This window comes from Hyalella azteca, unplaced genomic scaffold (assembly GCF_000764305.2).
Source record: "Hyalella azteca isolate HAZT.00-mixed unplaced genomic scaffold, Hazt_2.0.2 contig15466, whole genome shotgun sequence".
NCBI lineage: Eukaryota > Metazoa > Arthropoda > Malacostraca > Amphipoda > Hyalellidae > Hyalella > Hyalella azteca.
In genome coordinates this window covers 357,957-371,718 of record NW_025945320.1, presented here as the reverse complement: position 1 = coordinate 371,718, position 13,762 = coordinate 357,957, and the positions used below count along the sequence as shown (strand labels likewise).

Genomic DNA, 13,762 nt, shown 5'->3' with positions numbered 1-13,762 from the left:
GTCTTCATTACCATGTGACACCGGACGGCCTTCTTCTACTTCATAACCAAAGGAAACATGGGGCAAATTAAACTAAACTAAAGTTAGGATTAATTCAAAACGAAACATATAACAAAGAACAAGAAAATTAACGGGATGATAAAAAATATCTCAGAAATAGAATGTAAAACTGAGAAATATAATAGCTTTCGATCAAGTTCCGAGTATAGTTCCTGGCAACATTTCGACTGCCATTTCTTGCTTGTCATTAGGAAAATGAAGGGGAGAAACACATGATAAGTTTAATGATTAAAATTCATTCAACTTCTATGTAACAGGTGTTTATTTTATAAATGACTTAAAATAATTAAACATCGACAAAGCAATGAGCTAACCTAACAGTAATTCACATGACCCAATTTCCGGTCAAGGCAAATCTATTCTTTGGATCGCGACGAAACCCAAACTGTTATAAATAGTTCTTTTACATATTGATGCAAACTCCAGTTGTTAATCTCTTCATATCTAAGTGAAAGGAAAGGTGAACGTAAAATATTCTTAGTGCTTCGCCGCGATATGCCTCATGAGTCCGCTCATGACACGCGCTTGATAGGGACAGTGTGGGCACGGGTGTGGCTTCTCTCCGGTGTGTATCAGGTAGTGACGTCGAAAATCCTTCTTATCAGCGAACTCCTTAGCACACACAGGACATGCGTAGCTCATGCGAGGATCACAAGTAGACGGACAAGGAGGAAGTAAGTGGAAAGGCACCACAGATATTATCCCGCGGGGAACGTTAACCAATGGACCACGAAAATTAAGGCTTCCTGTGTTTGAAGACGGGGGGGGGATCCAAAAAGGACTGTGAAGATTCCGAGCCCTGCCTGAACATGAATTCCACCTGCAGAAGAGGAGGAGCACCATCAGATGTCATCCACCCAACTGCAATCAAGTGTTGATCTCATTTGCATCTCCAGAACTCGTAAAAATTACGCTGCTTTCGCACTTAATTAATGAAGCGTTCTTGGCACAACATTTAACAACCAAATTTTTCTTCCCCCAGCTATAGTAGGTTAGTGAATTGTATTGTATTAATGAAGTGAATTGATTATAGCTTGAATTGAAGTTTAGGTTTTTCAAATAAACTAATGAACGCCTATTTCACTTTCGGTTGACTATAAAAAGATGATCTTGACTCCAACGATTGAAACATTCTCATGTTGATAAAATTATTTCATGAAAACTAATGCCTGCAATAAATTGGAACAGCACCAAACGAAATCCACAAGAAGAATACTACCGTAAATTTATGTTCGGTGTCGAGACCAGCAATGTTTTTTGATGGAAGAGTTGAAGCGAGCCTTGTAAGGACAAAAGGGACACATGAAGGGCTTTTCGCCGGAGTGAGTCATGTAGTGACGCCTGAAGTCGTTCTTGTAGTAGAATTCCTTGCCACACACGGGACACCCATAGATCATGCCAGGGGTCGCTGTAGCTGGGCAAGGAGGAAGCTGTTCAAAAGGCACTGCCCCTGCGACACTTCTAACTTCAGACGTCGACTGCGTGAGCGAGGAATCTGTCTGGTGAAGCATGAGATTCGGAAGGTTAGTGACGATGAGATGAGCTTCTGGGTTGCGTTTTTTTTTTCAGACACAAAAGTAGACGTATTAACTTGCGATCGAGAATTAGGATTTTCAGGTATGAGGAACGATGTTGAGGCGTGCTCTTCTTGACAGCCGTTTGAGTTGATGACCGAGTCAAGTTCAGCGTTGCAAGAAACATAAAAGCAGCCCTCAGTTCCGAGTACCTAGATATATTGTGATTCAATTGTTTTACTTTAGACAATGAAACTATCAAAGTTACGGAAGAATATTTTGAGTCTTGAACATCATCACTATGAAACCGTAGCAATCAAGAATCTAGAACAACTATGCTATTCTAACCAGTTTCAACGACATACATTCCGGCAAAATCATATGTACAATATAATTATGATATAGATAAAAGTTGATACCTCACCAGAGTAACAAACACAATCCTAAGACACGTAAAATTGCACATCGGTATGGCGTACCAAAACAGCAGCACCAAACAGGGTTTCCAGTGGAATAGCTTTCCGTTTAGCATTTTGAATGAAAAAAGACTATTCTGGTTTGCCTGTACGAGGGAAGATTAAAAACTGGATACAAAAAAAATACAAGAAATAACTACAGAACGTCAAAGTTTGACCACTTTTTTTTCCTACGTGACAAATAAGAATTACTTAACGGCTTGTAAACTCGTATGGGACCTGATGAATTATATCATGGGTACCTGGGACGCTTAAACTAAATACGCATAAGTAACTTTTCAAAATGCTTATGAGCAACGAAAAAAGTCTTATTTAGCCTATATGCTGCAACGAACCAAAGTCTTATTTAGCCGCAACGTTTACAATTGAAATTATTTAATGAAAAAACTATAAAATCAACATTTAAAAATGCTATACTCAATCAGGTTCTATTAAAATCGTACGATTATTTTTTTCTTCGATAAATTGCATGCTATAAAAACTTTGATCTTAATTTAACCCAAGTGAATGAGAGATTGTGAAAGTAAAAAAAAGACATGAAGTACATTTTTCATTGATAAGCACCTGATTTTTTGAAATGCTGTGGACTGACATTGTACTTGGAATAACTGATGTACTATGGAGCGATGTTATGAACAGTTCTCATGTGCTGATACAACGTGCCAATTTGTCGCGCTTTGTAACTACAAGCGGTGCAAGCATAGGGTTTTTCGCCTGTATGGATCATGTAGTGATGACGGAAGCGACTCTTGTCCATGAAAGTCTTGGTGCAAACTGGACATACGAACTCTGATCCCGTCTTGGATGGCAGCTCATCGAAGGGTATCACCCCCTCTCTAAAAGAGACCAAGGCTGCAGCGCCGACAACTCCTGAATTTCCTCTCAAGTGTCGAGAAATATTAGATGATCCTCCATGTCGATGAATAAGCGACGCCGAGTCTGGCGACCCAGCGAAGAAGGTCATGCCCGTCGATGTCCTGATAGTGTCCCCAGGGATGAGCGACAGGAGGCCGTCGCGCTCAACAACCTACGGACAACGAACGCTATACTTCAGCATCAGTAGTCAAAGGTCCATGTAAACTTCGATTACTAGTGAATATTATTTTTGTATTGTATGAATTTCACCACTACTCGTTGCAAAATTCTGTTATATCGTGCAAGCAGCTTAAAACACTCTTCACACCTCAATCAAAGATAGACATCACGAGAAAAATGTTAAGCAACGAAAGCTCATTACGAATGGAAAACGTCAACAGAAATGAGAACACTTTTATCAATAGGAATCGTCCACGGCAAAAACTCGCGAATCACGAATTGTGCTATACGAAAGGATACCAAATTACCAGCGATGTCAATACGTACCTAGATCTCAGTACATGCGTGGCTTAGGATGTTGTTCGCTTGAAAGTTTCAGGAGAAATGATACGAATAAATAAGTGCTATCAATTTATTGTAATCATTAGGAGAATACAAACCCCGAAGACAATCTCGAAAATTGTGGGAGCCATTTTGTATGCTGATCAAAAAATCAACATTTATTCGACTCTACAGTTCAAGAACAATGATCAATGAAATGAGTAGTGCAACGATGTTCCATCGTTTTATTCATTGCTGAACTCTTGACAACAGACAGCAACGAAGTATTAGCATAGGATTTTGTACACAATAATTTTTCGCATGAAAGTCAACTTAAATTGAGTACAGAGTATTGAATACAAGAAACTCGATGAGAAATGAGCAGTAAACATACGTCATAGATTTTAAAGCAATGGTTACACCACCGTACTTTTACAAGTTTTCAAAACTTTCTAAGTATTTCTCAGCAACAATTGGTCGGCAATGACCGGAGCGCAGACGCAGGGAAAAAGAAATGGCGTAAAACCATTACTATTATCCAAATAAGATGACACATTCGTCAATTTCAAATAGATTAGATAATAGAGAACATTAAAAGGTACCAGCTGAAAAGAGCACCGCTGCCTCAGGATGTTTAAGTTTGATGTGCTTATTTAGAGTGCCGGTCTGACGAGCTTTGTAAGAGCAGAAGGAACATGGATAAGGACGCTCCCCGCTATGCACCATGTAGTGGTGTCGGAAGTTACGCTTGTCACCGAACTCCAAGCGACACAGGGGGCATGAATACCGGTTCGAAAGCGTGGTCAATTGCTCAAATGGAAGTGCGTCAAAAGGTACGATGCTTCCGTCTGGAGACTGTAATCCTAGAGATGACGTATCTTCATTGTTCGCGTAATTAGTACCTTCTCGGCGATCTTTCCTCAAACCCAATAGGTCAGCCATGGTAGAAGGTCCCTCGTTAGCGTGCATACCATCTGGCCATTTGTTGCCAAGGTGCTCGTCAGGTGAGAGGTGGATGCCGTTTCTGTTGGGAAGTTCGCGCGAGTCGAGAGGTCCCAAGGAGGGGATGTATGCACGCTCAGGGTGGCTGGCAAGCAAAACTGGCCCGGGACCTTCTCCGCAGACCTAAGACAAATCACAATACGGGCGTCAATAGCCTTGCGAGTAGCTCCTATATACTGTATTAAATTGCTAGTAACATTTAGGAGCTTTACAGTGTTAATTATCAACGGGACCGAATTAAGAGGTACGATAGTAGGAAGAATTTCGTTCGTCGCATTAGAACATGCACTAAGCGAGCGTCAAATTTATATAATTATAAATTATAAAATATAAAGCGAGCGGCATACATTTGGTCCCAGTAGACTGAAACAAGTAATTTCTCGTATTCAAATTCATCAGATGAAATTTTAGGTTCCGCATCGTAGAAAGAAAAGAAGCAGAATTTGGACACGTTTACAAACAGTGCAAAGTAAACGAAAGCGTGCCAATACCACGGTAGAACTTTATTATAGGTACTCGTTTTTGTTGTACTCTAGGCAGGATATTATATAGTTACCGGTCCAGTAATTATGGGTAGCATTGGATACTTGATGAACTCTCATTTCAGATTTGACGTTTCGATGTTTAAATGCCGCAATTTTATGTGCTTGTTTAGACTACCAGTTTGCCTGGCGCGGTATGGGCAATAAGAACATCGGTAAGGCTTTTCCCCGCTGTGTATCATGTAGTGATGTCTAAAGTTGCTTCTATTGAAGAATTCTCCTTGGCACACGGGACAAAAGTAGGCATTGTTTGGGGTGAGCAGCTGCATGAATGGTAGGTCATCAAACTTGGTGATATTTGTGCTCGAGGTCGAGCCTGAAGCTTGGGGAAATGCTTGGCCAGACGCAGTTAGTGGCAATGACAGACGAAGCTTCTCTTCTCCGTATGAGGTGGTTAAAGGCTCGCCATCTTGCCCGCGGCCAAAAGTTGTTACTGGAGGCAGCGAGACCTAAAGGGACAGCAATGCTGTAGGTCAATGGAGGGTGGTATAGTCACAGCAAATGACGAATGTTCATCTCCAATCAAAGTGGAATTCAATCGCAAATTAAACGAAATTTCTCAAAACTGACCTATAAGCAACCCAGGTTTTGATTATTTCAAAATGATTATGGATAAACTTTCAAACTTATCGCTGGAAATGTAACGCACTTCATGTTCCACACAAATACTAGGATGAATCGATTTAGCGTAGAGGTATGATCAATTTTTCAGAGATGCTAATGGTTCGAAGTGTCCTAAAACCACTAAAATAAAGCATTTACTAACTAACTAATGGGTTAAAGAAAGACACGATATTATTTATTCATAGGAGGTATTGTATTCTTCCACAAAGTACGTCAAGTATTACATGTACAAGGATTTAGGCTGAACATTTTTCAAACACGTTTTTCCCTAATCGTTCTTGTTTGAATTTAGCACAAGCCTAACATGATCCATTTGAATTAATTATACCATGATTATCATAGCTCGTATCGATCAAACATACTGTGCCGTTGTTCATACTCGTCTTAACATAAATCATACCAAATAAGAGTGAATAATGTCATCTTCATATTGGATTGGTATGAAACCAACAAAACTAAACAATCGTACAAAAACTAAATGGTTGTTCAGTTCTAGGTAAATGGGATCGTTAACAACATCAACGATCATTTGAACAGAAATGCGTATGGATAATTTTAATTTATAGTTGAATATAACTTATATACAAAGAAACTCGTTAAAACTATTGATATTGTGCACGAGTAACAAGTTTATTCCACACATATTCGATACTTTGTATATACACAGTTCAGATCCCTGCATATAAAAACACAAATGGATACAGTTGTTCTTAGGAGCCAAAAAAGTATCAGCCTAAAATCGCAACGAAACGCAATAGACATTCCCTGAGTTCATGAAAATCGACACGAGTCGAAAAGATGTTTCCTGAAGTAGATTAGATGAGGCATAATTTTCATGTTTTCTCTACATAGGAAGAAAGAACAGAATCAACTGAAAGAAAAAAAAATCAGGCTATCTTCTTCAAGTTAATCATGGTTATTTTTTTACCAAATCAAGAAAATACGTCCAAATTGTTAGCTGACAACGCAACATTTTTCTTCAGGTCATGCAATGAAAGATAAAATAGGACACAATACATTTGTATGAGGCACAATTAAACTAAATTGTTACTATGATGCGTCAACATATGACCTTTCAAAGCACTATTTTGTCGAGCTCGGTAAGGGCAGTAAGGACAAGCGCGAGGTTTCTCTCCGCTGTGAATGAAATAATGGTGGCGGAAACGTGCCTTGTTAGCGAACTTGCGGCCACACACCGGACACTCGTACTCGGAACTGGGCACTAGATCAAGCTGGTCGAAGGGAACTGCTTCTCCTGTGAATTGGAATTTAGGAATGTCATGGGGTGCAAGTATCTTGGCTGTCGATGAAGAACCACCACCGGACAGCCATGAGGGTTTCAAAGTAGAGATACTGCAGCTGGGAGACGCAAATGAAGCGAAGCATGCAGCCAAGCTGCCCGCTGACGATGTCACTGAGTGAGCCAACGGAGTAGCAGATGTGGAAAAAGTCGTGTCTCCTGCAGCTGCAGCACGCGGAGAAGAGGCAGCTTGCTCGACGCCAGGCCAAACCTACGGGCAGTGATACCGTTTTCATTCACTGGCTCGTTCTTTGGACAGTCCTCCAGCACATAAATAATATTAACGAAGCTATGCTACTTTCTTCTATATCTCCTAGCACAGCCGATGCAACAAACCTACAATCACTCCCCCAGAGAAAGGTAGAAAAGACAATAGGCAATAGATAAGACATTTTACGCAGCAGAAGACTTCATTCGCTAGACGAAGAAAACAAAGTGGAGGATGAAAAGTTTCTTTTGTGAAGTGGATTTTTAAATAGGATCGGAACATATTGTACAACAAAATTTGTATTATTATCAAGTCCAAAACTCAGGTCATGACAGGCAGAACTGCATTAGATAATTTCCGTTTCGCTTCATATTTTTCCTGGACATACGCGGAAAAGGCTTCAAACGCGTTCAAGCTTCGAAGCTGCCGATTTCAGATATTTCTAAAAAATTTACATCAGTGATGATTTATTGCACATTTCAAGGCCATGTCGCGTGAGAATATGATTCTTCAAAGTGCCTTTTTGTCTTGCTCGGTAGGAACACAAATGACAAGCATGGGGTTTTTCACCACTGTGGGTCATGTAGTGGTGTCTGAAGTTGCGTTTGTCTGAGAATGATAAACTGCAAACAGGACAGCGATAGAAGTGGTTAGGCAATAGAAGCTCACTAAATGGCAGATCATCAAAAGCGACAAAACCCCCGAAGTTTTCGACAGCGCCTTGCATTTCACCGCCACCAGTGACACAGCGGACTAGAGTGTCTACGTCGCAGAAATCAGGCCCTTGATGAACTGAGCGGTTTCCCAAAGACCCATGGAGAGACGGATCAAATCCAGATCGTTGTTTGTATGCTTGCGTGCTCGTTTGATATTTTAGGTTCGAGTCGTATGGCACTGTTTCTTGATGCCCAGAAGATATTGGAAGCGATGATGTCGCAATTTCATGCGTTGACGACCAGCCAGTGCGGGGGTGAGACGCAATCATTTTCTCTGATTGCCGGCGACGTAGCTGAGAAGCATTGCGAGCGACCTCCACCTAAGGAAGACCAATACCAGTCAGACTTACTGTCTTTTTCTAACAAACCAGAACTTTTAGCGAGTATCGCAGGTTTTTGTGAACCAACACGCCGTTGAAAGGCTAATTTAAAAACATTTTTGCATGTTTTCTACAAAATAGGTCAGACGGAAACCCAATTAAGAGAAACTGCATAGCGAAATAAAAATCCAGCCGTGAGCATAGTTTAATACAAGACAGGCTAGAATACATCGGGATAGAATCAAGCTCAGCCGAGAAACGCGAAAAAAACAACGGACACGAAATGCACAATGGGACCTATAAACTCTACACGTATTAAAAAAAGGAAGGTGAAATGATTCAGCAGACTTTCGAAGCTTCTTTTCCAACTCACAAAATGAATTGCTAATATTTAACGTTAAACATGGATGAATAATGTTTCAATATTTCGGAAATATACATTTGTTACGACATGATCTGTAGTTTACGATGAAACTATAAATGGAGAAAACATCTGCACGATATGCATTACGAGTAACGAATTATATGAAGACTCTTTATTTTTTCAGTATTCTATCATCACTCGACGTTTAGTTTCAGACGGGACGTATCTTCAGAGGCCGTATGAGTTGGAAATAAATGAGAAAATCGCCGCCAATTTCAGTTAACTTTATTCTCTGGAGAAATCAAGTCACCATGTTTCTTCTTGAGATGCCTGTTGAGGTCGCCTCTAAGAGCAGTGCTGTACGGGCAGAACGAGCAAGCATGGGGCTTCTCGCCTGTATGCGTCATGCAGTGCCGTACGAGGTAACTCCTGAAGTGGAAGTCCTTGTGGCAGAGAGGACAAACGAAAGCTCCGCGTCCATAAGTAGGCTGTGACGTATTAGCTTCATTCCCATCGTAGGAAATCATACCTCCATCAGATAGGGCATGAGCACCTTCATAGCGCAGAGGTTGTTTCTGGTTACATGGTACGTTGTCACTGTCAACGGCACCTTCGCTCGAATGCCAATCAGCAAAAGCGAATGATGTTGTTGGTCGTTTCAGCGCGATGTGGATGTCGTGCGTTGCAAAAGCAGCTCGAGAGAGTGATGTGCTCCCTCCTATGTCTTCGGAACGCAACACGGTGACCTAAGAAAAAGCGGTACACTGGTTGATTATCAGAGAAACCACCCACTTAGTGGACTCTTAACACTTTTGTATGCTAATTCCATGTACAAGATAACCGAACAGTTTACGGATTGAAATGGCGATAAAAAAATTTTTTCACGATCGTTTCGTTGAATTCAGGACACGGAAAGGTATCCAATCTGATTAATTATCTGACAAAAAGCGATTCACGATCGTTAACGAAAGCTGACCAAGATATAAACGCTACTGTTTTCACATGTAATTGTTGGCAATCTTCAAGAAAGCACACAAGGGAATCAAGAAGATACAAGCACTCTCAATAGAAAAAAAGGAACAATAACTAAATAAACCAGCAACTTAGTTGGCAATCAAACGTCGATCGGCATTGACTTGCTAAAATAAGAAAAATTCAATTCTGAAAATGTTAAATATTTGCATACGAGACTGAAGATCCTTCCAGTATCATTTCCAAGTTGAGTCATTTTCAAAATTCTCGTTATGCTTGAGTTTCTTTGTGCATATCCATAGATTTCGTATGCAGTAAGGCCATATGTCTGTCGAGATTTCCCTTCCTGCTTGATCGATAAGGACAGAAGGAGCAGGAAAAAGGTTTCTCGCCGGTGTGCGTCATGACGTGTCGGCAGAAATCCGATCTATGGAAGAAGCAGCGTCCGCAAATCGAACAAACGTGCGAGGAAACAACATCTCGATGCATTTCTGCTGCGGCGCACAAAGCTGAATTGCGACTCGGCTGATCAAGAAGCATCGTTGCAGGATGTGATATGAATCGTGAAGGCGATTGACCCGTTGTGCACATGCCGAGTTTGCCGAGTTTCTCGTAGAATGTAATGGACGACGCAGCAAGACCGACGAGCTCCGACACCTAACGAAGAAAATACTTGTAAGGTCGCGAAGGCATGAGATTCCGAGTCAAATGCAGGACCTCAGCTGAATCCCTGATCACATGTTTTCCAATTCTACGTTTTAGATAAGCCAAGTAACCAACTTGCAAAGCACCATCAATAAATTTTTGGAATATACGTAATGAAAACTGGCTTTGATGGAAAAGTCTCAACACTTAAATCATTTCAAATGCCAGGTTCAAGGAACATATCTCAACTATGCATACATTTGCTGTAACAGTATGGTAGGTACAAAGAACTTGTGATAATCAGCTACAATAAGCAACATGAATATGCTTCCAAAAACTTATTAAACTCAACCTAATTACATAAAAAGAAAAAATGAGAACAAAGGGTTTCATAAACTCCAGATTGGATTTTTTAAATTGTATTTATCAACGCCTTTAACAGACCACATATAACTATCGAGGAAAAGTAGATCTCTTTTCAAATAATATGAAAGTAAATACATCACTTGAGTTTGACAGTAGATACATAAACAAAGTTAGGTGATACGTAACTTGTAATGAGACATTTTTAGTTTAAAGTTTGCTCATCATCAAGTTTGCTCAACTTAGAAGATAAGTATCGGTTACAGGTTACTTCTTCAACACAGTTTCGAGTCTTTTAAATAAATTTTGCTGTGTTTTGTTTATTCCTGTTCTTTTAAACGTGTCAACGTATGAGGTAGCTGATCTCAGAAACATTTTCAAGAAGACACGTACGAAAAACTTTTCAGTCACGTTTTATATGCTTTGAAACAATTAGTCGCAACTAAGGTAATGAAGACAATCTACCATCAATCCATCGGAAATATCTACCAGAATAACAGGTAAATAAACTTCTGCTAAAACAATTTATTGGCAACTCTTACGTTTCCAGACACTCGAATGCAAAGAATTATTGATTTTTCAAGGCCTCTATAGTACAAATATTAGACATTCAAGAATCTTTGAGCAATATTATTGCGAGTCACGCGTGCTTTCAAACCTCTTTCGTTAGTTCGATATCCAGTTTGGGTCAGGCAATGTCTAGTGATGACCCCCATTGAATCGAAAATAGCCACTACAAATCGAACGCACATAATACCCTCCCTTGGATCGAACGAGCTTCATAAACTTAGCTTCCGGATACAATGGTCTGGCCTCGGACATTTGCCGACACACACGCAGTAAAATACGTGCTCTTGATGGTGAATGCTGCTCTTTCTGATATGATTGCATCATCCGATAATTTCAAACCCCTTATCGATAGCACCTTACGAAAAAAGGAACAAAAACAATCTCAGTCTGATCAAATACTCAAGTCAATACGGAAAACAATATCAGTCTGATCAAACACTCAAGTCAATACCGAAACAATCTCAGTCTTACCAAACCTCAATACACACACAGTGAACTCGGGTGACAAGAAAACCACGCGTGAAATAAACCGTAAACAAAGTGCAGATTACTAAAATGAAATCACTGAAGAACTTTTTTGATACGTGTGCAACTTATAAGAACAGACATGTCGTAAACGGTACTCTATGTGCGCGTAGAAATACGAAACGAACGTAACAGAAGAGACCGAATAACAGAAGTAATCTCATCGTTGTTCCTCCTGATGTTGTAGAGTCTCATTTACCGCCCCATGAGCACGGCGCATATGCTTGAGGAGGCTACCCTTCCTATTTGTTCTGTGCTCACAAGAAGGGCAACCGAAAGGTTTCTCGCCAGTGTGGATGAGGTAATGCCGGGTGAAATCAGTTTTGATACGAAATTCTTTTGTGCATACAGGACACACGAATGTTCTCTGATGAGTCATATAAAGGTTGGGATTAAGACGGCTGACAGGTGGCAAATCACGAGATGGAAGCATTATTACGGCATGTCCACGGGCAGCATAATAATCCGAGTCGCACATAATTTCTTCTTGAGGGAAGCCAAAGTTCACGCACGCTTGAGATCGTGAAGCCGAGATGCTGCCGTTGTTGGAGTCCAAATCAGCTGACGGCATTTGAGAGTGCCCATCATGGACCTTAGAAGAGACAGAGATGACACACATTCAGTAGTGTCTCGGTAGATTCAATCCTAAGCATACCATTTTCCCTCCCAAAACGTACCATTTCTTTCTATCATTATATTATTCATAGTGAAGTTAAAATTAATGAGATACGAATTAATGGAAATCAATCACAAGAGAACCTACGTGATACCTGACTACCACACGCACAAGAACCCAAAACGGTGATGAAAGCATAACGAAATTTTGATCTGATAGATTCCGTCATAAAGCATTTTTTGACAACAGTCATCATTAACACTCTGTCCCCAACCATGCTTAAAATTCACTCATTGACCAATTTCACGTGAAATTATCAAGGGAAAAGCGAGATGTCAATACAACAATGCGTTGAAAATTTGAATTCAACTTTAATACTCCACAAAATCCGCTTGACTGGCGAACATCACACTCATTATTTTGATCACTATAAGTAAAGAGCAAAAATGACAAGAAATATGAACAAAGCAATCAAACGTTTCGTACAATTTTCGTAGTTTTCAACATTTTAAAATAACTAAGAAAATGCGTCACATAAGTTAAAATTACCAGGAGAAATATCAGTGGCTGCACGAGGACAATCTTAAGGTAACATCGAGGACATCGTTATCGAGAATAGTTTGGGCTCTCTGTATAGCAACTTATTTGTTTTGAATACATCCATGAGAACACCATCGATTATACGTGCACAAATATTTAATATTGGCAATGAATGCGAAGTTTGAAGATCTGAATTATCGTCGAGATGCGAAACAAACCTGTCAAGTTTATGCTTGTGAATTTAATACCTATTATCGGTGATTTGTTCGATACTGCAACTAAGTTGTAATTCGGGGTGTCGGGACACGACATGTTTGGACAAATCAGCTTTGCGTATGGTTCTGTAGGAGCAGTAAGGACATTGCTCAGGGCGTTCTCCGGAGTGAATCATGTAATGACGCTTAAAGTCCTGTCTGTCACCACGAACGCATTTCATGCAAATCGGACACACGAATTCGCGGTATTTAACGCTAAGGCTTTCCAGATCGAGAGCACTAAATGGCACAGGAGCTGAAAAAGGGATCTCTCCAAAAGAAGAGACATCCAAAGACGAAGATGATGCACTTTCAAGACAAAAGTGAGCAGGTTCAGTGATGAGCTGTGGTAATTGCTGCAGAGAGTACATTTCCTGTGCAGCAACAAGCGTGGCGTCCTCTTCCATGATGGCTTGAGTTGACTCCTCGTTCACACTCTCTCTGAAGTCAGGGTTAGTGGAGTCTTTTGACTTGAACACTCCAACATGGAGCCTCGAATGAATGTTTTTGTCACGTGGAGCAAACATCGAGATGGGTTTTGCTTCTCTTGTCTGATGAATCATGCGGAGAATCTTGGAAGCTGAAGAAGGGAAGGACGACGCCGTTGATTGGCGGTCTTTGCCTCTGGAGACCTAAAGCAGGAAAGACGATCTCACTGTCAAATCGCAACAAATCGTCCAACTTGGACAGAACAAACGCAAAAATTAATTGGTGATACAGAAATACAAAAAATTTCAAATCTCAGTCTAAATTATTAACAACACCATCGTATAGCAAGGAAGAGAAAATTGATCC

At 40.4% G+C, this 13,762-nt stretch overlaps 1 protein-coding gene across 26 annotated transcripts in view; it reads right to left on the bottom strand.

Annotated features, from left to right (window-relative positions):
• Positions 1–13,762, bottom strand: part of LOC108679110 (longitudinals lacking protein, isoforms F/I/K/T) — a 68,451-nt gene that overhangs the window by 21,738 nt on the left and 32,951 nt on the right. The window contains exons 6-7 of one of the 26 annotated variants that reach the window (XM_018167679.2): positions 1,280–1,559; positions 15–880 (exon numbers count right to left, since the gene is read on the bottom strand). The exons of 14 other annotated variants lie outside the window; for them this stretch is intronic. In XM_018167679.2, the coding sequence (XP_018023168.1) occupies positions 1,287–1,559 (273 nt within the window). In that variant the 3' untranslated portion in view covers positions 15–880; positions 1,280–1,286. 11 more of the 26 variants (XM_018167678.2, XM_018167666.2, XM_018167645.2 and 8 more) reach the window with 11 other exon arrangements.